The sequence below is a fragment of the Sceloporus undulatus genome, chromosome 5, assembly GCF_019175285.1.
Source record: "Sceloporus undulatus isolate JIND9_A2432 ecotype Alabama chromosome 5, SceUnd_v1.1, whole genome shotgun sequence".
In the NCBI taxonomy this organism is placed as follows: domain Eukaryota; kingdom Metazoa; phylum Chordata; class Lepidosauria; order Squamata; family Phrynosomatidae; genus Sceloporus; species Sceloporus undulatus.
The window spans coordinates 35698018-35723705 of NC_056526.1; the positions used below are offsets into that span (position 1 = coordinate 35698018).

Here is a 25688-nt window from a genome sequence, read left to right on the forward strand (position 1 = left end):
CCTGGGATGCCTGGGGGGGATCAAGCAGGCATGTACTGCAAAGCCCACCTGCTGCTCAGGTGCTCAGGCAGAGGCGAAAAAAGAAGAAATAATAGTTTAAAATGGTGTTCAATGGGTCTCCTCACACATCGGTCTATGAATGTGGAGCAGAGGGGAGGTTGCATGGGGAGTAATGTGTTTACTGCATTTGGAGCTCAGTGTAGCGCAATCGCCTTACCCTGCTTCCCAGTCCACCGGGGGAAATGCTATGCGAATGGAAGAAAATGGCGCCGGTAATGCAGGAAAGAGAACAAGCAGGTGACACTCCCAAGCCAGCCCCTTGAGCACTGCTCCTCCCATCCCCAAGATCCCGAATCAGACACCCTTTTGTTCCCATTCATTTGTCCCAAATCAGACTCGGGAGGCACAGGAAAACTCGCTAAAAAGCCACTATTTTTTAAAACCACTTTATCGACCTATAATTTGTGTTTTTCAAGATAAATTGAATCAGATTCTAATTTCAATGGAAACGATATCAGAGAAATGCGGATCGGATTCGCGCTCAAATGGAAACGATGCATCCATGATTTGCATCCTGATCCGCGTTATAAGCCAGTGGGAATGGGGCCTTAGAGTATTGGTTTTCAAATGGTATGGTGGGACTCTCAGGAGGTGCAAGAGTTGCTCAAGGAGGCGCAAGACTCGGAGGCCCTGATCCATCCTCCTCTTACCAAACCTTTTTATGTGTAAAATTTACATATGCTTTGAATTAAATAGTGAATTTACTTAAATAAACCTGTTCTAATATGAGCAATGTTAGTTCCTTATAAAATGTTAAAATATGGATATACAGGTGGCCCTCCACATTTGTGGCTTTGACTTCTGAGGACTTGATTATTTGCAGTTTTGATTAATATGTCCTCTCTAGAAATCTCTAGGTCCTCCCATGGAACTTTGCCAGATATTGACCATAGAGGTGTGCTGGAGAACCTAGAGGTTCCTAGAGAAAACACTTCTCTAAGCATTTGTAGGTCCTCCAGCATGATTCGGTTATCAATTTCTGGCAGATGTTGGCCATAGAGTTGCACTAGAGGTCCTGGAGATTCCTAGAAATGTCTTCTCTCAGGTTAAAAAAGTTGTGGGGTTTTTATTATTATTATTTGTGGTTTTTCAACATTCATGGAGGTCCTTCATTCCTAACCACAGTGAATGTGGAAAGACCACTGTACGTGAATGTGTGAATGAAAATACACACACTAAATAAACAAAAAAAAATTCTTCATATACTACATCAAGTGCTGGGGTATGTGATGTCCACATGTACATATAAAGGGGTGGGGGGGAGGTCCAAAGGGTAAAAATACTACTATCTTTAAGCATTCCTCAGCCTGACTGCCTCCCCTTCACTCACTTGCTGGAGAGTAGAGATCCTTAAAGGGCAAACATTAAAGAACTAGACCTCTGGACATTCCTTTGGTGACTCTTGTAGACCACTTAGTGGCATGCAAAAGGAAGGATGCTGGCCATTGGAGAGCTACTACTAATGGTCTGCAATTACAGAGGTTCCTGGCCCAGGATACCTAGGCTCAGAAGATCCCTGGGTTGTTGGTTCAAGTTGGATATTGTCAGGATCCAGATCCATTGAATCTGTGGGTTGTACTGCTCACCTTTCTCTTCCAACTGGTCAGTGTTCAGATCACTACACAGGTCTTAAATGAAGGAAGTGTTTGCAGTAAAAAGAGCATACTTTTCTCCTAAGGTCACAGTTTCCATAGGCAACAAGATTAGGCCAACATCTTACTTGAATTCAAGTGCATATGGCTATGGAAGGAAATCCACTTGCACAGCAATACCTGAGTAGTATTATTATTAGTAGTAGTTAAATAATACTGCATATTTTATACTGTATACAAAATATACAGTATTTTATATCTTGTGATTTTAGATTGTATGTCATTGGCAAATTTAGACTCTTATCAAATACTTAATCTTCTCTCCATAGGATGTGATTTGTTTTCTGAGATACATGGGCTATGAATGCAGAACTGAGACTTTTCACCTGTGGGAATCAGTGTGTATGGTCCTTGATGAATGTCTTGAAAGAATTATATTTGCAACACATTTCTACTTAAAGACATCATTCACTTTCTCTATCAACATTCTTCAGTCACAGCAAGCTCTATCAATCCCAGTCTGCAAGACTGAAGCCACTGGGCAAAGCAGCTGGATAGAGCACCCTTCCTGCTACCAACCTTGCTTTTTACCAGATGCTCTCTTTTTAAAGAAGCATTGAATAGTTTAACACCTATGGATAAACCACTACAGATGGTGGCAACAGCTGTTGCTAAGGAAACGTTCCCCAAAATAAACCCATTCCACCAACCTTTCCTGCTGCTAATGTTGTGGGGATGGGGGAGGTGAAAGAATGGAGGAGAAGTGGTGGCTTCTTGGAACATGACCAAAATAATAACAGAAACAAAAAAACTCATATTTAATCTGTCCCTAGTTGAAACCACCAGCTATTGTCCATCTTGAGACACTAGGAGGCTAAAGTTTGGGGGTGGGGAGCAGATGGCTGTTTTAAGAGTTCAACATCTGTGTAAAAGAGGCTACCGGGTATTGAGTAGGGGAGGGGTGGGGAAAGTGATGTCCACGATCCTACAACCTATTGCACAACCAGCATGGAGGCATTGAGCTCATCCATTGCCTAGCAGTTAAATAGTGCGCCATCCACTAAGTCAAAAGTGTGAGAGAAGGTAATGTGTGCACTTGTTGCACAGTTAGTTGCACCAGGCTCCTCACTTATTCTGAGAAAGCACCACCACTTGCGCAACTATTTTTACACCAAAGTAACAGCCCCACAGGATTCCAGTCCTAGCAGTTCCTTCTTCTCCCTGCCTCCTGTCGGGGCCTTTTGATAGTGTCTACAGTTTCCTTATGCCCTCTTGCCTCAAATTATGGAAAACATTCATACAACCTTAAGGTGATATGGTTTAGCTCCAGGCTAGATGTCAGACCTCCCCCTGCTTCCTTGATGAGGAGACTGGATGATGCACAGCCCAAAGCTTGGTTCTGGTGCAAACAGACCAGTCAGCATCAGAAATAGGTTTTATCTTTCTTACCCCATGTTTTGAAAAGTCCCTGTTTGCTCCAAATCTTCCCAGAAGATCCAGAGCCTTCATTCTTGACATTGGGTGGCTGTTTGAAATGTGTCCTGCTGAGCCGCTCAGCCCATCGTTCCTCACTGCTGTCAGTCACTTGCTCTGAGGTCAGAACAAAGCACTCAGCCATCTTCCCGAGGAGCTCCGTCTTGTGATCCCCTTGGATACATTCAAAAAGAAATTAAAAACTTTTCTCTTTTGTCAAGCTTTCCCTCCTGAAGAATAAAGATATTTACGCTGGTCGTTTGATCCTCTGCCTTACCCTGGATATGTATGTTATATGATATGAGTGTGTTTTAATAGAGATTTATTTTTGTATTTTATTAATAGAGATGTATTTTTGTACTGTTTTAGATTTTATAATAGTTCTGTAATGGTTTTATAGTCTGTAACCCCGCTTCGATCCAATGGGAGAAGCGGGGAAACATAAATAAAATTTATCATCATCATCATCATCATCATCATTATTATTATTATTATTATTATTATCTGACCATTGCTGGGTGCCTCATTCTGATTTCAGAGAAAAGCAACCCATGGTGGACACACCAAGCAGCTCAGCAGACAGCTCAGCCTGGTGTCAGAGTGGAAGGCTTTGCAACAGGAGAATATTGGGGCAGCTCTAGAGACAGGATACTCTGGACTGGGCTGTGTTGGTACAGACAGACTATTTCCTCATATTAACCTGCCTGGGCCCAGAGATCCTCAGGTGAGGGCCTTTTCTCAGTCCCACCACTTTCACAGGTGAGGACAAGAGATAGGACCTCTTCGTGGCTCTTCCTGGACTTTAGCACATAATTCCTAGGGAAGCAAGAATGGGATCCCACATGACGTCCTTTCATTGGCAGACAAACACTTTTTTAAAAACAAACAAACCAGTAGGCTTTTGAGAATTGAAGATTTCTAAATAAAGGGCCTTTATGGTGAAAGCTATAAAAGATCATAAAGATATACAACTGAGCATTAAAGTCATAATCATCCAAACCATTGCATTTCTCATCATCATGAATGGATGCGAGAGCTGGACGGTGAAGAAAGTGGATAAGAAGAAGATCAATTCATTTGAAATGTGGTGCTGGAGAAGAGTGTTGAGGATACCATGGACAGCCAAAATACAAACACATGGATCCTTGAACAGATTGAGCCTGAAATTGCCCTGGAAGCCAAGATGGTCATCTTGAGGTTGTCATATTTTGGTCATGTCACGAGAAGGTATGACTCATTAGGGAAGACAATAATGCTAGGAAAAGTGGAGGAAAGTAGAAAGAGAGGAAGATCACACACTAGATGGGTAGACTCTATTAGGGAGGTCACAGATATGAATTTACAGGATCTAAGAGCAGTGGACAATAGTGAGTCTTGGAGATGTCTCATCCACAGGGCCATCATGAGTTATTAACCACTTGATGGTAGTTAATAACAAAAACAAAAAGATGCTTTACTCTTTTCAATTGTATATTTTAACTGAGTTTAATGATTGTTTAATTCCATTTTGATGTTGAATTTCTATGTGTTTTGACTGTATTGTATCTGTTTTAATTTGTAAACCACCTTGAGTCATAGTTTTGAGCAAAGGCAGGATATAAATAAAGTTATCAAGAATAGCACAGCTGATTTCCATGGACTGAGTGGCTGATGTGACAGCCAATGTTATTACCTACCATATACTAAAATGAATCAGGGACATTGTTTGGACACTATCACAGCTATAGCTTGTAAAGCACTTTTTAAATTTTAAATTTTTAAAAGTTCTAATGATGTAGCTTTAGCTCAGCATATGGCAAGCAGCAAAGACCGACAGCCATGCTATCAGCTTCCCCCATGACACCACAGGTGAAGTCAGTGTAGACCGACTATATATTCATAGATACAATACTTTTTATATAGGGATTCCCTCAAACCAGAAAATTATATCAAGGGGTCCTCCAGGGTAAAAAAGTTGAAAAAACCTGCTTCAAACACTGACAGATTGATACAGAAAGACAGATCTTTTGTGGTACTGAATTCCTAAGTTATGAAGCACATTAAACTAAGCTTGTAAACTTTCTTTCTTTCTTTCTTTCCTTCCTTCCTTCCTTCCTTCCTTCCTTCCTTCCTTCCCTCCCTCCCTCCCTCCTTAATCTGTGTCTTACAACAGATTAAATACACTTTGTTAAAAATTCACAAAACCAAAAGTTATAAAGTGATTAAGCGATCTAGATAAATAAATAAATTGAACCAGTTAAAGCATAAACCACTAAACACACACACACACCCCAACACAACAGTTGGGAAAGCCCAGCACATTGTTTAAGTGGCATGGGCTTTTACAATCAACCATAAAATGCCTGTTAAAAGAGAAAAGTCTTTCCTTGTTTGTAAAAAGAAAGCAGGGCGAGTGCCAATCTAACATCTCTGGGAAGTAAGTTCCAGAGTATGGGGACAACCATTGAGAAGGCCTTCTCCTGTGTTCCCAAAAGTTGTTATCTCGGAGGGTGATGGGACAATCTCAAAGCACAAGCAGGGTCATAAGGGAGAATGAGTCCTTCAAATAACCTAGACCTGAGACAATTAATTCCTGAAAACCAACACTTTCAATTGTGCTCTAAATAGCATTAATATATGAGAGAGAGGTTGAGATGTGAGGTCAAGTCTGTCTCGATTCTTCTTAAGATTTTATGGTGAGCCTACTCAGAATTCAAGGACCCATGTTATACATATTGGTAGCCATCCAACTGGATTGTCTTAAAGTACAGCCAGGCTTCCATATACATGGATTTGTTATCCACAGATTCAAGCAACCACAGCTTGGAAATATTTTTAATATATATAAATTCCAAAAAGCAAACCTTGGTTTTGCCATTTTATATAAGGGTCATCATTTTACAATGCCGTTGTATATAATGGGTCTTGAGCTTCTATGGATTTTGATATCCATGGGTCATGGAATCAAACCACAGTGAATACCAAGGGCCCATTCTAGTAAAAAGAAGAAGAATGAAAAGTAAATTCCCCAGTTTTCTCTGGCTGAAAGAAATGTGGTCCCAAGCAATGTTGTTGTAGAAGCATTTCTCAGGGTACCTCCAGATGGGTCAATAGTTTCATGAAATGTGAGAGTATTGTGTTTCTAGAGCTTTGATGGCACAACAAACTACAATCCCCAGCATTCCATAGCATCGAGCCACGGCAGTTAAAGTGGTGTCAAACCAGATTACTACTGCAGTGTGGATGCAGCCTTTGTCACCCCAACGACAGAGTTTACCATCACGTTGACAGCCCAAGGCATTGTTGGAGTAGGGGACAGCATCCTGGGGGGAAAAGAGAGAGACAGTAGAAGCATCTCGGGTTATTTTAGGAGGCAGGGAGACACCTGGAGTGAAGATTTTCAGGCTTATTTTGCAGCAAATGAGGAGGTGGGGGAATGAGAAGGTTTATTTTTAATTGTTCCCACTTCATGTGCCAACTTTTCCTTTTTCATTTATTCCAAATTTGGAAACCTCAGCTCCCTTTTTTCAAGTCTGTCCTCACCCACATCCCACTGTAAGGATATCTGCTCAAATTTTGGGGAATATTAATTAGCTCCACACACCAATATGGGGCTCCTTACAAGTATTCTTTTCAGATCGAATCCCAGCAGTGTTTACAAAGAGACCAGAACTTCCATGAACTGATGCAAAGGCAAAGTCTTTGAATTTTAATCTAGTTTATTGATGCACAGGGGGACACACTCACACACATACATTCACTCATGCAATCACTCAAGGCTAATAGAAGAAAGGGAGGAAAAATGGAAAGAGAACACAAGGCCTTCTAATGGAAATACTTGCCTGCAATGATTTCCCTCGGAATCAAGGTAGCTGCAGCAACACTATGAAGGGAAATGGGGAAAGGGGTGCGTGGACCCACGCGGAGAAGCAGACTGACAGAGTGCCTGCCTGCCAACAACGTGGAACTTCGGACAAAGGAAAAACTGGACCTTAAATAGGTTCCTAGTCACGTAGTCAGCAGAGGCGGTTGTCCTACATCAAAGTAAAACCAAATTTACACATCACTTGATCTATAGGCATCCTTTGCCATGGGAAAACGATTGTTGCCGGAATGGCTTGTGTCTGTGAAACATCTCAGTCATAAATCTGTCTCCTAGGTGTGAAGGAATCTCCCTGTCTGCAACTCCTAAGTAAGGCTGCTGCCTACGTGGTCTCTCCGCTTTCAGGTCATGGCAGCCAAGGGGGCAGCTCCCATAATGCTTTTCCCTTAGGGTCATAAGGAGACATACTTCACCCTATAGATGCAGAACTTGCTTGTAGGCCCCTATGATCAAGTGATGCCAGGGAAAGGGGGCCACCTGATTACCTCCACAGATGCATTTTGGGATAGGGATTTTGAGGGTATTTTTATAAAATTCCAGACTTGATAACACCACTCAGCCATTTTGATTGCTGGCACATGGAGGTCACATTAAAAGCCTTTCCACTGCTCACTCCTTTCGACCCCCCTTGCTTAAGGGCTTGACCTGATGAAAACATCCCCCAGTAGTTCACAGGTGAAAATCAGGACACATGTAACCTCAGTGTCCACTCAGATGGGGCAAGTTATTAATGAGGAAAATACAGGCAAGCTAGGAAAGGATGCATTAGTTTGCTTTTGCCTGAGCCTACTGGGAATGGCAAGATTCTTCCCTTCATTTTCTTTTCTCTCTCCTGTTCGGACTTCAATGGGTATAAACTACTTTTGCACTTTGAACTTAATTTGCAGCAATGGAAGTAAGCTGAGGACAAAGGGGAAAGGTGGAAGGAGAAAAATCCGTGACACTGTAAAAGCTCAGAGAATGTGGGGTGTCAGAGGATTGATCAGGACAGTCCCTACCAAATTGGGACATATATAAAAATGGAAGCTTAATTTAGAAGATATTTGCATTACTTCATCTTACATTGTTTTAATATGTATACATCTTACTTGTTTTTTCAGTTAATGTGTGTTTTAACTGATGTATTTTAACTGATGTTGTTTGTCTGTTAATTGTTGTTTTCCACCTCAATCCATGGGGAGAGGCAGGTAAAAATCATCATCATCATCCGGTTTTGAACCTTTATTTTGTGTGAAAACTCAGTAACAATTTTATACACATACAAACACAGCCACGATCCTATTTCTGTCTAACAGAAATTCAGCCAGCTAGTTTTTGCATGGTATGGGCTAGGGCCAGTTGCTGAATACTTTATTTGTTTGTCTTTCAATTCTTTAAGAAAACCCTCTAAGTCCTACAAAGTACCTAATTTGTATGCACTGCCATCATGGCTTGCTTCTGCACTGAACAAGGAGTATGGGAAAATATGGTTCAGAAGCATATTTTGCAAGGATGAAGAGAGCTACTATAACAATCAATGCAAATGCTTGCATGGGAAATTAATGCTATAGTCCTATAGTTGCTGCGGTCTTTTGTGTCTCCTTTTTGTGTGGATGGGGATGTATGTATACTGATCATTTCCAATCTGTTACCCACCATTTTGTTTTCCATATTTGTTGACATATGTTGGTGAGCACTAGAATTGATTCTCTCTGTGTGGATTGCACCAGTTCAATTGGAATATCATCTGTTCATAATCAGTGGCGTTCCTCGGGTTGGCATCACTCAGTGCGGTAACTCATGGTGTCACCCTTCCATTGACCTCCTCCAATTTCACACCACGCAGAATCCTTAATGCTTTTTTGCACTAATGTTACTCGTAGATCATAATTCCCATATACCACTGAATGTAATGCTAACCGTTGTGATATAAACAGCTAGCAAAATTAAAACTATATCTTTAAAGCACAATATCATATGCACAGCTGAAATGCATTTACATATACATAGTGAAGATTTGGCTACAATGTGAAGTTTTTAAAGAAAATTTTAAAAGAATAAAAAAATGAAAAATTTTCATTTTTTTAAAAAATCAATTTGAAATTGTAATTTTAAAAAATGCTGGGGTCTCTCTCTGAAGAGTATTTAAGGGAAGCAGGTGAGTGCCACAGCTTCTTTCTGCCAAAAGGTAGGTACTTGAGGAATAGTGTTGTCACCCCCCTTAGGGTGTCACCTGGTGTGGTCCATACCCCCAAACCCCCTAGTGACACCACTGTTCATAGTGATTTGTTTTTTCCCATTTCTCTTATTGCAGCTTCCATCTCACTTTTTAGAATTTGGGGTACATATTCATGTGGCTCTTCATTCCATGTTTTTCATTTTTTCATAATTTTTATTTAACTCTTCTTCTGTGTATTTAATCCAACCTCTTTTTATTTCTTCTTAGTCTTGAATTGTATTTTTTTATTGTCATAGAGCATCCCAGGCTTTGGTTTGAACTTCCCTTTGATTTCCTGGATTTTGTGAAGGAGGTCTCTCGTTCTTCCTTTGTTGTTGTTGTTGTTGTTGTTGTCTTCTATTTTTCTGCGTTGATAATTGTCATTTGCCTTTTAAAAAAGACAACAAACCATTTATTTTTTTTAGATTGGTCATTTAAAGCCTGATACATTTTCTGGAGACTGACAAGAAGAGCTTTCTCTCCTATATTTCAGACTGGGCATAATTTTAAAATTTTGTCCAGTTCCCCAATTTATATATATTTTTTTGACTGCCCACATGGTTCTATAGCTTTTGAAGGGCTCTGTGTCATCTGATTTTACATTTGTTTGTATGCCTGGAAAACTGTGAGGGATGGGAGGAAGACTATCTGCAGCATCTGAGAAGTAGGGAGAAGGTGGATGAGTCTTAAAATAAGGTTTCAGAAGGGCATCTTCGATGTCACAATCAGATAAGCACTACTTGTGTTGCCATGATACCTGTAGCCTAACTCATCTTATGAATTAGTAGGTCATCTCCAACTGTCCAGACCAAAGTCATGCTCCTCCAGTTAGAGCTTCTGTAGAACAACATTTTTCCAGGTCTCTTCTAGAAGGTTATATATATTGGTTTGTTTTATGAGGTTCTGTTCTAGAAGGTTTTATATATACTGAAGTACAGTTGGCCCTCCATTTTTGTGGGGATCCATTCCAGACCTCCTCCCACGACAACAGAGGCTCACGCATATTCAAACCCAATAGGCTTGAATGGGGTGTGCCCCCATGCGCGCGGCCCAGCCATGTGCACCTGGCATGCATGCATGCCATTGCAAATAGTTGAGGTTGCCCCTCCGCATATATCTCAGATCCACGAGTTAGGAGGGGCTACTGTAATGGAAAATAAGGCCTGATCCCTACCTTTCAAACAAGTACTGGAGACTGAGTGTCAGATCTTTTATTTTTATTTTGTTTTTCAGTCATCTTGGGTGGGAGGGGAAACTCATCTCTCCTTCTCATCCACCCCATCACTACAGATCACTTACTACAACCTGTTCTAAAAGAAAACTGGTACAACAGAGAGGAAAGGGAAAAGAGCTGTGGCACAGAGTGGGAGGACAATGTTTTAAGTGTGGGCTGATCATGACTCGCAGCTTCCATTATAGCCACTGCAATTGAGGGCAAATGAGAAACACAACAGAAATGAAACTCTGTACTGAAAAGGCCTCAGACTCTATAAGGAAGGGTGAGTTTCAACATTGCAATGCTTCCATCCCTGCCCTTTTTTGATGCAGAGGATATCTATCATGTTGCTGTGTGCCTTGTAGTCCTGACTCCTGGTGACCCTAGTGAACCTATCAAAGGGGTTTTCTTGGCAATATTTGTTCAGAGGAGGTTTGCCATTGCCTTCTCCTGAGGCTGAGAAAGTATGATTTGCCCACAGTCACCCAATGGGTTTCCATAGCTGAACAAGGATCAAACTCTGGTCTCTCAGTGTCCTAATCCAACATCCAAACCACTGCACCACACTAGCTCTCTATCCTATCTATCATACAGATGCTGTATCATACAGATGCTGTGATCCTAGTGGTAGAGCAAGGCAGCTCTACCCCACTCCTCCTTCCTTTTGTGAATTTTGTGGTGGTGGTACAGGAACAGTTTGGGGAATAGCAGGTACAATGGAAGGCCACTTAGAGTGAGTACTACCACCTGTTACCCTGTTAGAAGAAAGGATGCAAATATGGACATATATATGTGGATTTCTGTGCCTGCCAGTGAGACGGTGTCAGTGTGGAGTAGTGGTTAAAATGTTAAACTAACCTGGTGACATCCAGGGTTAAATCAGCCCTCAGCCATGAATCTTACTGAACAGACACTCTCAGTTTAATCTATTTCTGGAGAGAAATTAATCTTCTCTGGGTTTTAATTTAAACTTTAAAGATGCTATCCAAGGAACTAAACCCTTGCCTTGCTGACATTGGAACCTAACAGCGGCACCTACCCAAATTAAGGTGCATTATACTTAAAGTCAGTCAGGTTATTTTGACATATGAGCCAGAAAATCCCCTACATGCCTCCCTGACCATGAAAATATACAGAAACAAAAATAAAACAAAAAATAATAAATAACAATTTGCTGCCCTTTCATGATATCCCAAATCTGCAGCCTGAGGTGAGCAGCTCACTCTGCATAATGGTACAGACACTGTGAGGAAATAGCTTGCTGGGGCTAAAGAACATTGTATCCCATCATGATTTCCTTGTCTGAAGAATAGGATAAAGTAAAGACATTAACAATGCACATATGCATAAACGTATGTACACAAATGAGAACATTAACCCAGAGTGTTAAATCCAGGGTAGATTGACTTAATTTCCACTGAAGTCATTAGTAGTTAAACTGGAAACTAAGTCTAACTGATTTAGTCTTATATATTTAATGTGTTTGTCATAGCCTTTGGGTAGTACAATTAACTCATAAACTATAAAACCGCCTTAGGCCCAGTACAAATTGGCATAAAGCACTGGCCTGAGGCCGATTTTAGGGCTCGGGAGAGTGGAGCGTCTGCACACTCCCAAGCCTTACCATGCACCGCAGGTGCCATCATTGCTCACCCCAGTCCATATGGGGCATGCAACGATGACGTCGTGCACTGCAGTATCCAAACAGTGCTGTGCCGTGTGGATGCCATCATTGCACATGAGCCATACCAATGGCGCCCGACACATGATGCAAAAATAACCCGGCAGGAGTGGGTTCTTTTTAGGCCTCACGGAGGCCGCAACGTTTGTCTGCTGCGGCCTACATCCAGGACAGAAAGGGGCAGCATTTCGCCACCCCTTTCTGCCCATCTGCATCCCCCCCCCCCTTACTGTTGATCTAAGCAAGATATACTGGAGCACCAGTAAAGTGGAGTCAAGTTTTATTAGAGAAAAGTTGGTTTTTGCGTGTGAAAATTTGCCTTTTATTAAGTATATAGACAGTATTCCCTAAATACATACTTTCTTTCCCAAAGTGATGTGAGCCAAGGAAAACACTATGTGACATAAATATATCCTAACAGAAAAAACACTGTAAGGAAAACTCCATCAAAATTAATAAGGGAATCCCCTCAATTCCAGTCCCTTGATTCTCTTTGCACTGCATACTAAATGGATCTGCACAGAATGCGGACAACCTTTGGGACTGGGGAAAACAGCCCCGAACTGGGCAAGATATAAACTATATTATCCAATGGGTCTTTTCCCATTTCCAAACTCCAGAGCCATTTTAATGCATTTTCTCTTGAACTTGGCAAAGGAATATCTGCCTCCTTGCTGTCTTTTCCCCTTTAAGGACATTCTTGGCTGTAACTTGAGAAGAAGGGATTCTGGAGAAAGTTTAACTAGGCCTAGTTACCCCCGCCTCTTCCTCCACCCTCTCTGTGCAAGCAGCATCCACGCCACGTCACCTAGTGCTGGTACTGGGACTGCAAAGCTTAGTTTAGATTCCAGTGTTGTTCTAGTAATCTATTAGGAAGATCAGATCACCTTAGTTAGAAAAGGAACTCGCTCAGCAGTATCTAACAGAAGAAGTGCACAATATAAGAAGTTGCTCTGATTCAAGCAGAGACCAGCTCTAGTATTACCAAAAGTTTGATCTGGAGGCTCATTTGGCGAGCAGTGCTGCAGTTTTCTGATTAACAGAGATTGTATAAGTGCAATTCCACTGAGAGCAAGGAGAAAAGGCTATTTCTTAACTATAAGAAAAGAACATCCGATGGAAAGGAGGCAGTGAATAAACTGGTGAAAGAAGAGTAACATCCCGCCTCTGAGAAAGTGTCTATCAAGAACTTCTGTAGGCATCTTCCTTCTCAAGATAATTTAACGATTTTCCTTCAGACTCATTTCAGGACGTTCTTGGGATACCATGAATATATTTCGGATCCTGGGGGATGTCTCTCACCTCTTAGCTATGATCATATTGCTGATGAAGATCTGGAGATCAAAGTCTTGCGCTGGTAAGTTTTTGTTCTTCTACTCTAACTGTACTGCTGGCAAGGTGCTGATGTGACAACCGTGCAGAACGGAAAGAAAAAAGCAGGCAAGTCTATGAAGGAACCTCCCTCCAGAGCACAAAGACTCAGGTTTTGAGTTTACTTTCAGCCTGTTTGGATCACAATTATCTTAGAGTACCAAGAAGCCAGTTGTCTTAACAATTTGCCCTTAAGCTGGCATGACAATAGGATTTTGTAATGCTATAATGGATGGCTCATGCCATCCTAGATGGAAGTGTGTCTCCATTATCTTGATGGGACCACATTCCTTATGTGAGCTCCTTTCTTGTGAAACTTGTATTATGTAGGGATGGTAATTTTTATTTGTCCTTTATGCAAATCGCATAATCATGGATTCCTAAGCCCACCTATTAAAATATACACATCGTGGTCACTATGATTTCTTTTAAACTGAAATTTGGGGTGGTCTGTGCATTCATTTTACGCCATCTTACATCACAGGCATACCATCTTCTACTTTAAGCTGAGTAGAGATGTCCTCTGTTGAGCAGGTGAGAAAGTATCTTCATCAGGTATTGAGAGGAAATTAGGTGTAAATTTTAGGCTGGCCCTAGACATTTTCCCACTTTACACAAAGAACAAGATCACAACCCTCCATTCTCTATTTCATGTACAGAAGGCAACTGGGCTGATAACTAAATATTTATTTGACACTGATGATGGGACAGTGACCTCCGCCATACCTAATGATACCTTAGGAACTGCATAGCAGGTTACTCCCGGCCCATAGCATCTGCCATTGGAAGTGACTAACTCATCCTATCTAATGGTAGAGCCGGTCCTGGGTTGAGTACAGAAGAACAACCAAGCAAGTCTAGGTTCTACTAACCCCTGTTTTATTCAGCAGGCATTAAAGCAGACACAGTTTATCATATTTCATAATATTCTCGGTAATCCTGTGTTCTGATACAGAGCTACATGTAAGTAACGCCTACTGAACAGAGCGATGCTTACTTTTGAGGAAACATAGACAGGATTGCACAGTGCGGAAATGAAAATGGGGCACAAGCAGACAGATATGGGCACTGTGACCAGAAAAAGGAAATACCAAAAGTGCCATTTAGGGAGAGCAGTCATGTATCAGACAATGTATATTTCTGGTTTGTTTGTTTTAAGTACTAAAAAGTAACCTGAATAAAGGCTCTTAACCTTGATCATATTATTTAACAATGCAATTCTGACTATATTCTAGAGCAAACCTCTGAATCTCTCCCTCTGCCTTGCACACCACCAAGACTGCAGTCTGCATGCTAACTTTCATGTTACCCCACCCCCTTTCTGCAGAAGTCTTTCCCTCACCTCCTTTGGAATCAGTATGTAGAGAGATCTTGTAGCACTTGAGACAAACTGGAAAAAAGAAGTTGGCAACAAGAGCTTTCATAGACTAAAGTCTACTTCCTCAGATGCATATGCATATCTCTCTACATATTGATTCTACAGACTTACATGGCTATATCTTTGAATTTTCCTTCTTTGGAATGTCTCCTTCCACTCTTAGAGTAGCTTCCTCCTTGAAAGCCCATCCCATTGCAACTCCCTCATTTGGTGGGTGGAATCACAGATGTGTTTAGGAGTGGTACTGTGATGTGGCACTCACAGCAATACACATATATTACAGTGCTTGATGTCTGTGGGGTTGTATACCCTAGCCGCACCTAGACTGTGGAATGCCCTGCCGGAAGAGATTCGACAGCTGAATACATTGTCCGAATTCAAAATAGCATTAAAGACCAGTCTCTTCCGGCAGGCTTATTGGATATTTTAAACTGTGATTTTAAATGTGGATCGTTTTAATTGTTATATTTTGCCTTTTTAAATGGTATGCACGTCCTTTTTTTAATTGATGTGTATTTTAATTGATGTATTTCAACTGATGAGGTGAGTTAATTGTTGTTGTTCCCTGCCTCAATCTATGGGGAGAGGGCAGGCAAGAATGTTGTTGTTGTTGTTGTTGTTATGAAAATCATCCAGGTAGAATCTGGGTTGAATCTTTGTTTTTTACATGCATTTTGAATGCATCCAATTAAGTTTTGGGAGGGACTGCCCCCCAAAAAACCCATTAACCCAGTATAACTGATGTCAGATTTGTTTCCAAGTTTTTCTAAAAGATTTGGATACTTGACTGTGTGAATAACCGACATGAATAGACCTGGGATAAACCCAGATAAAACACTGCATGCCTTGAATGTTGGCTTATCCTGGGATAGTGATAACTGTGTAAGTTTGGAGTCAGAATAGTTGAAGCAGATCAAACTTCTTTCCCTGTACATAGAATAATTTCTACAGAACCTGTTTCTTCATAAACCATGTTGGGAGTGAAAAACAAGAGATATAGGATTATCCCTGTGAAAAAAAAGGGGAAGACCATATAATGCACTGGTAATTAAACTGTGTAACAAAAATAAACACGGTTGATGTTTTTGAGTTTTTTTGCCTGAAGTGACCTATGACATCTGAATATTTGGACAACAGTTCTTCAATAAGAGACATGCATGGCATTACTGTTTTGCTAACTTAACATACATTTTTACTGGCAAGAAGCAGTTTCATCAAGCAGAGAGTTAGCAGCAATAACAAAATGAGCCCCATCCTTTGCTTTGCTAACTTTCCCACCTGTTTTCTCTCTCTCCTTCCTCCTCCTCCCCAGCTGTTTAATCCTTACTTCTGTACTGGCTACTACAGTGGAGAAAAATTCATAAATAAAAACTATGCAGGTGACCGTATGGGTCTGTTAAAAGAAAAATGCAAAGAGAGGAGTCTTGCAGTATCTGAAAGAATAACAGATTTCTTTGGGCTTCCAACTGTACAATAAATCTACTATTTTTCCAGGCACAATAAGACTTTCTATTTGCAAGTTGCCACAAACAAGTGTCTTTTTTCTTTCTTGTCAATGTGGCAAATAATCTAATAATTTCAGGAAAAGAGACAAAAAGATTTGTTCAAAGTTATAACAGGAGAAATGGAAATTGTGCATACGCATTGAAAACGGCAGACTGATGTCTGGTTGCAAATTGATATCTGGCTTGGTGGAAATGCAGGACATGAATATTTTCTGGCTTTGCTGGAGAATCACACAGACCGTAGGGGCTGGAACATTCAACCTGATGCTATAGATGATGTGTATGGAACTATTTTCCAGTGAATACCTTCCCAAGAATGGATGTGTGAGAAGGGTTAACTAGGGACATAGCACATGGTGGGTAGTGACAAAGCTGAAGTGGGCAGGATTTACTGCTGTTGCCTCTCTGTGGCCAACCCATCCCATTCCATCTCAAACACATTGTCTTTCACAGACACAAGCATGCAAAAAAAAAAAGAAGAGGAAGTGATTCCCAGCATCTGAAGAACTAGATGAAGAACTGAGGGCTGTAAAATTATTGAGATTGTGTAATTCAGTTATGTTATACTAGTGCTTTAGCTCTTAACCTGATTCTACATCCATTTTGAAGTACAACACATAATCTTCTATCATAGTTTTTTTGTGGATTTTTTGGGCTATGTGGCCATGTTCTAGAAGAGTTTATTCCTGATGTTTCGCCAGCATCTGTGGCTGGCACCTTCAGAGAATACTGGCAAGGAAGAGAGTGGGTATATATACTGTATATACTCCGTGACCCTGGGTAGGGAGGACTGCTTCCCATGTTAATCTGTGTATTGTTCTGTTGTTGATGGCAGAAGGGTGGGAGGAATGCAAAGGGGGAATAGCATTTTCTATCAGCTTGGGATCAGGATTCTTGAAAGACTGTCTTCATTATATATACCTATTCTTGCCTTGATCTTCAGAGGCCCTACTCCAGGACCAGAAACAGTCCTTTCTGGATCATGTCCCTCCAGTTGCAGATGTCCTCCTGAGAAAAGGTCACCTTGTGCCTTTCCTATGGTAATTGACACCAAGTCAAAACCTTCACTAAGGGTCTTTACAATTGGTGAGGTTATTGATCTGAATCATTATGTTCCCTGATCTACAAAGTTTATTTCTTTAAAGAAAAACAAAAACAATTTACCTGCCAGGTCTTGTTCAGTATGGACCAGCTAAGAGCCAGTGATGTTTCTCAGGACTACTCTTCTTTTAGTTACTAGCTTCCTCCATGGTCTTCACCCTTCTACAAAGGTTAATTAGGTTCCTGCTCTGTTAACTGCATTTACAGCAGTCTTTATTGTCAAACAATGGTTTGCAACAAACACAAAAGATTCTAAAATGTACAGTCGCCCCTCCTTTCTCACGGACTTGAGGTCCGCAGTCTTGAATATTCAGAGGGGAAACCTTCATTATTTTCAATGGGGCATGCCCCCACAGCACATTATCCATGCGCACTTGCGGGCACGCGCTCCATTCAAGCCTGAGGGCCTTGAATATTGGCAAGTCTCCATTTTTACAGGAGGTTTAGAACGGACCCCCCATGAAAACGGAGGGCTGACTGTATACAGCTAAGATGCTAATTCCTGAACATGAATACACAAACTCTGATGACCAGTAATGCTTTCCCACTGAGTTACCAGTTAACACCCAGTGCTGGTCTGTGGTTTTCACTCTTCCTTGTCCATCTCTCCCTTTCAAAGAGCATGTTTTCTTTTTTCATACAAGCATCAATATTTTGGTACTAGAAGTATCTTTGTGCGATAGCTTTCTTCACATAATAACCTTGAACCCTTATGCTGGTACTTCCAGTCTACCTTCTGCCTACCAGCATGTGGAACCCGGTGAACACCGAGAGTAGAACAACTGATTCATTCCTGTCTGGCATGCCTTCTTTGCTCGACCGAAGGGTCATTTCAGGTTGTTTTCATGCTACCAGATGATTCATGCTACCCTTTCTGTTGTCTGCCCTGGAATTTGTTGCTTGCAATGTCAGTTATCTGCTTCTCATTCACTTTATCTTATGGTCTGCAGGTATCTCAGGGAAAAGCCAGATTCTATTTGCACTTGTTTTCACAACCCGTTACCTTGACCTCTTCACAAACTTCATCTCCATCTATAATACTGTCATGAAGGTAAGGAAAGACAAAAGGCTGTGTCCACTTCTTGCATTCCCCATTGAGTAAATCAGAGATGTGATAAACAGAAAGCAGCTCAGAAATTGGTCTTGGTGGCAAGTATTAAAAGATGTGGCCACTTTTCTGTTGGGAATAGGATGGAAAATTACACTTCTCTAAGGGCTTGCTAGCAAATTGGCCTGCAGTTCTCTCTTCCTTTGCACAAAGCATCTCTATGGTAGGATGCAAAAAGTGAATTATCTGTAAGTCTCTGTAATAGTGTGGATAGATCTATACAACCATGGCCAGTCATTCCAGCACATAAATTCAACCTAGATAATGAAGAAATTGAAATAAAGATCTTCCATACCTTGGATCAAACACTGATCAGAATGCAGACTGCAGTCAAAAAATCAAATTAGGAATGGAAGGGGCAGCTATGAAAGAAAAAAGACAAAATCCTAAGGTGTAAAGATATAAGCTGAATATTAGTTAGAATTGTACAGGCCACTGTATTTTCCCTTACCATGTATGGATGTGAGAGATGGACAGTGAAGAAACCAGAAAGAAACAAAATTAATTCATTTGAGATGTGGTGCTGGAGAAGAGTGCCAAGAATACACTGGACAGCCAAAAGGACAAATAATTGGGTCCTTGAACAACTCAGGCCTGAACTCATCCTGGAAGCCAAGATGACTAAATTGAGGCTGGCCACATCATGAGAAGGCCTGACTCATTAGAAAACACAACAATGCTAGGGAAGGAAGAGGGCAGAAGAAAGAGGAAGACCACATGCCAGTTGGATAGACGCAATCAAGTAGGCCACAGGTCTGGGCCTACAGGAACTGAGCACAGAGGATAGGGGGTCTTTTTCATGTCTCATTCATGAATCGAGGTTGACTTGAAAACAACTAACAACAACAATACTCTGGATGTCTCTAGGTGTCATGTGCCTTCTTCTGCCACTTCCAGCTCCACTCTCCCTTTTGAAAATGAGGAAAGTCCAGTAGGCCGCTGGGCAACGCTTGGGGTATATGACGACCTTCCCATCTTTGCCAGATATTTGAGTGATGAAATATTTATATTCCAGCTGGCCTGTAAAATGAGTAACCTTTCTTTTTCATGTGGGTGCATGTGGGAGCCCAGGAAGATGGATTAAGCTGATTCCACAATTTAAAGGTTGGGAAAGGGACATTTTGGATTATTACTCCAATAATCCTCAACCGATTGCCCATGTTGGAAACAAGATTCTTAATGTTTTTTTTTAAAGGTAACTTTTCCAAGATCTGTTTTAATTCCAGTGGAAAGCACACATCTTGGCCTATTTCTCAACAAACCTCACAATTGAGAGGATTGTTTAACTAATTTGCTGTTCCTTCATCTTCAGTTGATAGTCCAGCAAAAGGGTAGTACTGTACTCATTCCTTGATACCCTTGCAGTATGAAATACTTGGTAATGCTAAGTAAAATAAAATGACACTAGGGATTTCCACTCTTCTGCTCCTCTAGCTACTCATTCCACTTGCACTCTTCATCAACTACGTAACAGTTGCAGCAAAGCAGTAGTGAAAATGGAATCAGTGGCTGTAAGAGAAAAGGACATTTGTACTACTTTTAGAATAAGAGCTTATCCCCACAGCTGCTGCCACTATCTTCATCCTGCTAAGGAGGAAGGATAAGAGTGAAGTACATCTCCCCTTCTCCATCATCTCTTCTCAGAAGGGGATAGCATGGTTCAGCCCTGCTGCTAGACATTATTATGCACTCAGTTGCCCATGCCCAGTAATGCTTAAAAGAAGTGCATCCTCGCACGTTGAAACCTACCAATTATTTTCATATTGCCCTTCCTCAGGCATCTTCTTTGGGTCTGAACAAGGCACTTGCCTTCCCATGGAACATGGACGAAAGTGATTTTAAAGCAGAGACAGTTCAGCAGTTTGGGTTCCATGTAACAATGGGCACTACAAACGGATTCCAGGCCCAAGTCACTTTTCTAGTAGGTCAAACAAAGGGAAAATGAGATGTAGTTGAAAAGCTTCATGTGTGTATGTGTCTTAAGTTGCCTGTCAACTTATGGTGGCCCCATGCATTTCATGAATTTTTATCTAAGATACCAAACTAAAATATATTTAAAAGAACCCCAGAAGATAATGAGAACAACTCTGTCTGGACTTTAATCAGCCAAATAAGGTTAGTGAGTTCAACCTGAAAGCATTTCCAGAAGAGAGGATGGCTCTAAAAATTCTAACTTTCCATTCTTGAAGGTTTAGCAATAAGCATTACTTTGGAAGTAACTATTTTATTTTCCTCTGCAGGTTGTTTTCTTAATTTGCGCCTATGCTACTGTTTATATGATCTATGGGAAATTCCGGAAAACCTTTGACAGTGAGAATGATTCCTTTCGTCTTGAATTTCTTTTGGTCCCTGTCACAGGACTCTCATTTTTAGAAAACTACAATTTCACTCCTTTAGAGGTAAGAAAACTATTCATATTATAGAGAAGTGGAGTGGATCACATCATGTCTCCTCAAGGCTTAGATGTCTCAAACCAAATGTTTATCATACACACTGTGTTCCATTTATCAACTGCCCACCCCATCCCCTACCATACACTACTGACAATTTACATTTACCCAGGACTTACTTTCTTCCCTCATCAGATCCTTTGGACTTTCTCGATCTACCTGGAATCAGTGGCTATACTTCCACAACTTTTCATGATTAGCAAAACAGGTGAAGCCGAGACAATCACTACACACTATCTTTTCTTCTTGGGCCTCTATCGTGCTCTCTATCTTGCAAACTGGATCTGGCGTTACCACACAGAAAACTTCTATGATCAAATTGCTGTGGTTTCTGGAGTCGTACAAACCATCTTCTACTGTGACTTTTTTTATCTCTACGTCACTAAAGGTAAAGATCACTGACAGCATGATAGGTAGTGTGATGGAGGCACCTTTCACAGCAAGTCATCTGTAACTTTGTCCAATTCTGTGCCCCTCTCCACTAACTTGTGGGCCTTTACGTCTATTTTCTTTAACAACTTGTTAACAGTTAACAAGCTCCTTGTGAACAGCCTCACTTAAAATACAGTGAGCATTAAAGGTTAAATGTATTTTTAAATATGACCCAGGTTATAATGCTCGTGGTTGAGTGCTGGACACCTCTGGAGACCAGGTTTTGAAATCCTGCTCAGCCATGGAAACCCATGGGTTATTTTGGGTAAGTTCCATTCTCTCATCCTCAGAGGAAGGCAAAGCCCAACAACATCTGAAGGTATCTTGTAAAGAAAACTCTGTGGCCTTAGGGTTGCCATAAGTTGGAACTGACCTGAAAGCACACAACATAATGTTGATTTCTAAGCAAGAAAAGGAATAGTGCACTTTGCATATTAAAGCAGTACTATGGAAGCATATTCTTAGGGGTGTATTCCAAGGTGCTCTTCTAACAAGTATTACACCAAAACTTTTTAAAAAGAAACATCCCATCCTTTAGTTTAGACTGAGGCTACAATCTGTCCCTTCAGTGCTTTGGTCTCCTATGCCTAGAAGCCCAAACCAGTATGACCAATGATAAGCGATGTGGAGAGCTTTACTCCATCAGCCCACTGCCAATCCTTCTCTAGTTACTATGAGCTTCATGGTTTCATATTCTAATAAAGACTTTGCTATGCAGATCGCAATCAGTGATTTAATATATGAAAGATAATTTACTGCTTTGATTGATTTCCCATAAAGTACATTCCTTACATAGAATATTATTTTAGAAAAAGTAACATTTTATCCTGAATATGGGTTATCTATAAATGAAAATGCTGTGTAAAAGCACTACAATTAAAGAAGTTGCCATCACCATGAAAAAGGACCACGAAGGTGTGCACTGACAAAACAGGTGACGTTTTTGTTCCTGTCACAGAACACATACTGAGTTTATTATTTTTTTTTCCTATCTAGTATTAAAAGGAAAGAAGCTGAGTCTCCCAGTGCCTATCTGAAGATGTGCACACAAGCCAAGCTCTCAAAGACCCCAGACTGCAGGGTGTTTTCTGCTCTTCTGCCATACAGCTCCTCAGCTCAGCATTCAGAAAACCTACCTGTTTCTCTACACACTGTGATTAGCAAACTTCAGACTGTGCTTGAGAGACTGAAGTGTGGATAGTAACACTTCTGGCTTAAATTTCTTAACTATTCAGTGTTGAGCAAGACTTGAGCAATATTTGCATCTTTTGTATTGGAATATTCTTTTGGTAACTGAATTCTGCTTGTAACAAATAAAATAGTGCAAACCTTTTTAACTTCTTCAACACTGATGCAGCAGCAATAATTCCAAGGGTGAAATTTCATTGTCTTGTGCATGAGTCAGCCTAATGATTTACTTAGTTGTGCATGAAATTTTATTTGGGCTAAAACAGAACTGAAGGCTCAGAAAAACACATCTGCCACAGCTGGATCACTTGAGTAAGGAAACTAGGGCTCAGAATTGTATGGTCCGCCAGATGTTGAATTACAATTTCTAGAAGCTGTAGCCCACAATCAATATTAAAGAATTCTGGGTGCTGTACTTCAATAACAGCTGGAGAACCACACAGTTCCAATCCTGATGTGAAGTAAAATGTTCTTGGTTTTCAGAATTTTAAAATGGTGGTTCTCAGCCTTTGGGCTTCCACTTGTCTTGGACTTCAACCCCTGGAATGTCACACTGGTTACTTACAGCAAAGATGTATTCTGGCTTGCTGAGAAGTTTCTCCTATCACTGCCCAGAGACAGGCAAGAAGTCACAGTCTCACGATACCTAAATAAAAAATGGAACTGACTTGCCAACCTGGCCATCTTAGCTTTCATTTCCCAGCCAAGCCTGCAGACACCCCACTAAAGTAATCAGTAAACAGAAAAAAAGGATGAATAAGTCCCACAGACCATTGTAACCTGGAGGAAAAGGTCGTCATCAAGGGAGGGGTGGACTCCTCATCTCAACAATTCAGAACGCACCTTCACGGTAGGTAACCAATGTGGCTTCCTCTGGGTTCGTGAAGAGGAATCCAGACATCTTAGGATTTAGTCAAGTCTTCCAAATTGCGGAGGGAGGGAAACAACCTTGTGTGTGAGAGACTGTCTCTTGCTCTCTAATTACCCCATAATACCCTCCTGCCAAACGTGGCATTCACTGACCTGCATTTGTCAATCTTGAAGTGGCAGATGGCAGTGGGAGGCATACTCTAGGTGGCCACCTTGCAGATGCCACTGATGGGCGCATTCATGCAAAAAACTGCAGAGGTGGCTACCATTCTGTTGAGTGAGCAGTAACATTCATAAGCTGAGGAATTTTGGCATGACATAAGAATACATGCTTTGATCCAAGTTGCTATCATGGATTGAGACATCTTGCATCAGAACTGAGAATCATAGCACTGGATTAAAGGAAACAAACTGAGAATCACAGCACTAGTTCTGAATGAGCTAGTTCTGGAGATATAGATCTTCAATGTTCTTTGCCATAGTTCTTCTTGTGGGTGCAATGGCAGGTAACAGAAAAGAATCTGCTTTAGAAGCATGAAAAGATGACAAAACCTTTGCTAGAAAGGAAGTCTGGCTGTAGAGAGAAAACGTCTTCTGAACAAGAGCAAAGGCACCCTGACAGGGCCACTAGCTCAATGTGGCACAGTAGCCACTAAAAAGGTCATGTGGAGCAAAAAAAAAAAAAACACACACACACAAAGAAACTGTTTTGAGAGGCTCAGAAGGTGTCTGTCAGTTGCTTCAGGACTAGAAGATTCCATGATGAGAAGTGGTGAATCACAAAAGAAATAAGAGTTGCTCCCCTAAAGAACCTCCTAAGTAAAAGACATGAAGAGTGTAGTCCCAGAGGCTCTAGACAAGACAGGTAAGGCTACAACTTGTCTTTTCTGAGTTTTTGGACTAAGACCTAAGTCCCCTCTGTAGAAAAGGAGATGCAAGTAAGGCTGAGTTGTATAGAATCATAGAATTGGAAAAGACCACCAGGGCCATCCAGTCCAACCCCGCCATGCAGCAACTCACAATCAAAGCATCCCCAACAGATGGCCATTCAGGCTCTGTTTAAAGACTTCTAGGAAAGGAGACTCCACCACTCTCCGAGGGATAGAATCATAGAGTTGGAAGAGACCGCAAGGGCCATCCAGTCCAACCCCCTGCCATGCAGGAAATCACAATCAAAGCATCCCCGACAGATAGCCATCCAGCCTCTGCTTGAAGACCTCCAAAGAAGGAGACTCCACTACACTCTGGGGGAGTTTGTTCCACTGTCGAACAGCCATTACTGTCAGGAAGTTCCTCCTAATGTTGAGGTGGAATCTCTTTTCCTGTAGCTTGCATCCATTGTTCTGGGTTCTGTTCTCTGGGGCAGAAGAAAACAAGCTTGCTCCCTCAATATGACATCCCTTCAAATATTTAAACAGGGCTATCATATCAACCTTCTCTTCTGTAAACATCCCCAGCTCCCTAAGTCGTTTCTCACAGGGCATGGTTTCCAGACCCTTCACCATTTTAGTCGCCCTCCTCTGGACATGCTCCAGAGCTGGGCATTTGATTTGCACCACCAAATAAATGCTTTCCAAGTGGCTTCATAAATCCTAGTGGTTGGCTTTCTATGTAATGACAAAACCATTGAAATTACTGAATCAGAATAATCAAATTTCTTTAACACTCACTGTTCAGCCTCCAGGAAGGTAGCTGGAGTCAAGCCACTTCTGTGTAGTGAAGGAGTCCCTGCATTAGAAGGTCCAAGGTACTGGGGAAGGTGCATGGATCATAGCCAGGTGTAATACATCCAAAAACTATGGTCTCTGAGGCCAAACTGGGACTACGGGGCTTCCTCTCAACTTTCTCATTACTCTGGTGAGGAAAGGAGAGGGAGGGAAAAGATAAAGGAGAACCTGAGGCAACCTGCATCATAGTTCATCTGTGCATGATACAGAATCTTGGTAGCTTGTGAAACAAATATAGCTGCTGTTAGAACATCAAACATGTCCTTCAACTAGTATAACCCTATTGGGTTTAGGCTTCATTCCCCTGGAAACAGAACATATTTGCTGAGAAAACCTGCTTGATAGATGTCCCCTGAACATACTAGGCTGTTATGGATAGACCTGACTGTTCAACCCATTTGCTAGGTCTGCCCCTGCGATCACCACTGGCCTAGGAGTGGCATTAAAAATGTTGTCTGCCTCCTTCCGTTGGGGCCT

The 25688-nt window shown here is 41.3% G+C and overlaps 2 protein-coding genes across 3 annotated transcripts in view; one reads left to right on the forward strand and one right to left on the reverse strand.

Moving 5' to 3' along the window:
* Positions 1-25499, reverse strand: part of KCNJ4 (potassium inwardly rectifying channel subfamily J member 4) — a 63638-nt gene extending 38139 nt beyond the window's left edge. The window contains exons 1-2 of one of the 2 annotated variants that reach the window (XM_042466749.1): positions 25155-25499; positions 20294-20462 (exon numbers count right to left, since the gene is read on the reverse strand). The gene's annotated coding sequence lies outside the window, so the exon portion shown is untranslated. The remainder of the gene's footprint in view (positions 1-20293; positions 20463-25154) is intronic. The other variant, XM_042466750.1, reaches the window with a different exon arrangement.
* KDELR3 (KDEL endoplasmic reticulum protein retention receptor 3) lies at positions 12875-22782 on the forward strand. Its single transcript, XM_042466754.1, has 5 exons — positions 12875-13438; positions 18387-18487; positions 20785-20943; positions 21130-21382; positions 22423-22782. The coding sequence occupies exons 1-5, from the start codon at positions 13348-13350 to the stop codon at positions 22461-22463; spliced, it is 645 nt and encodes a 214-aa protein (XP_042322688.1). The 5' UTR covers positions 12875-13347; the 3' UTR covers positions 22464-22782.
* Positions 25500-25688: the final 189 nt, after the last annotated feature.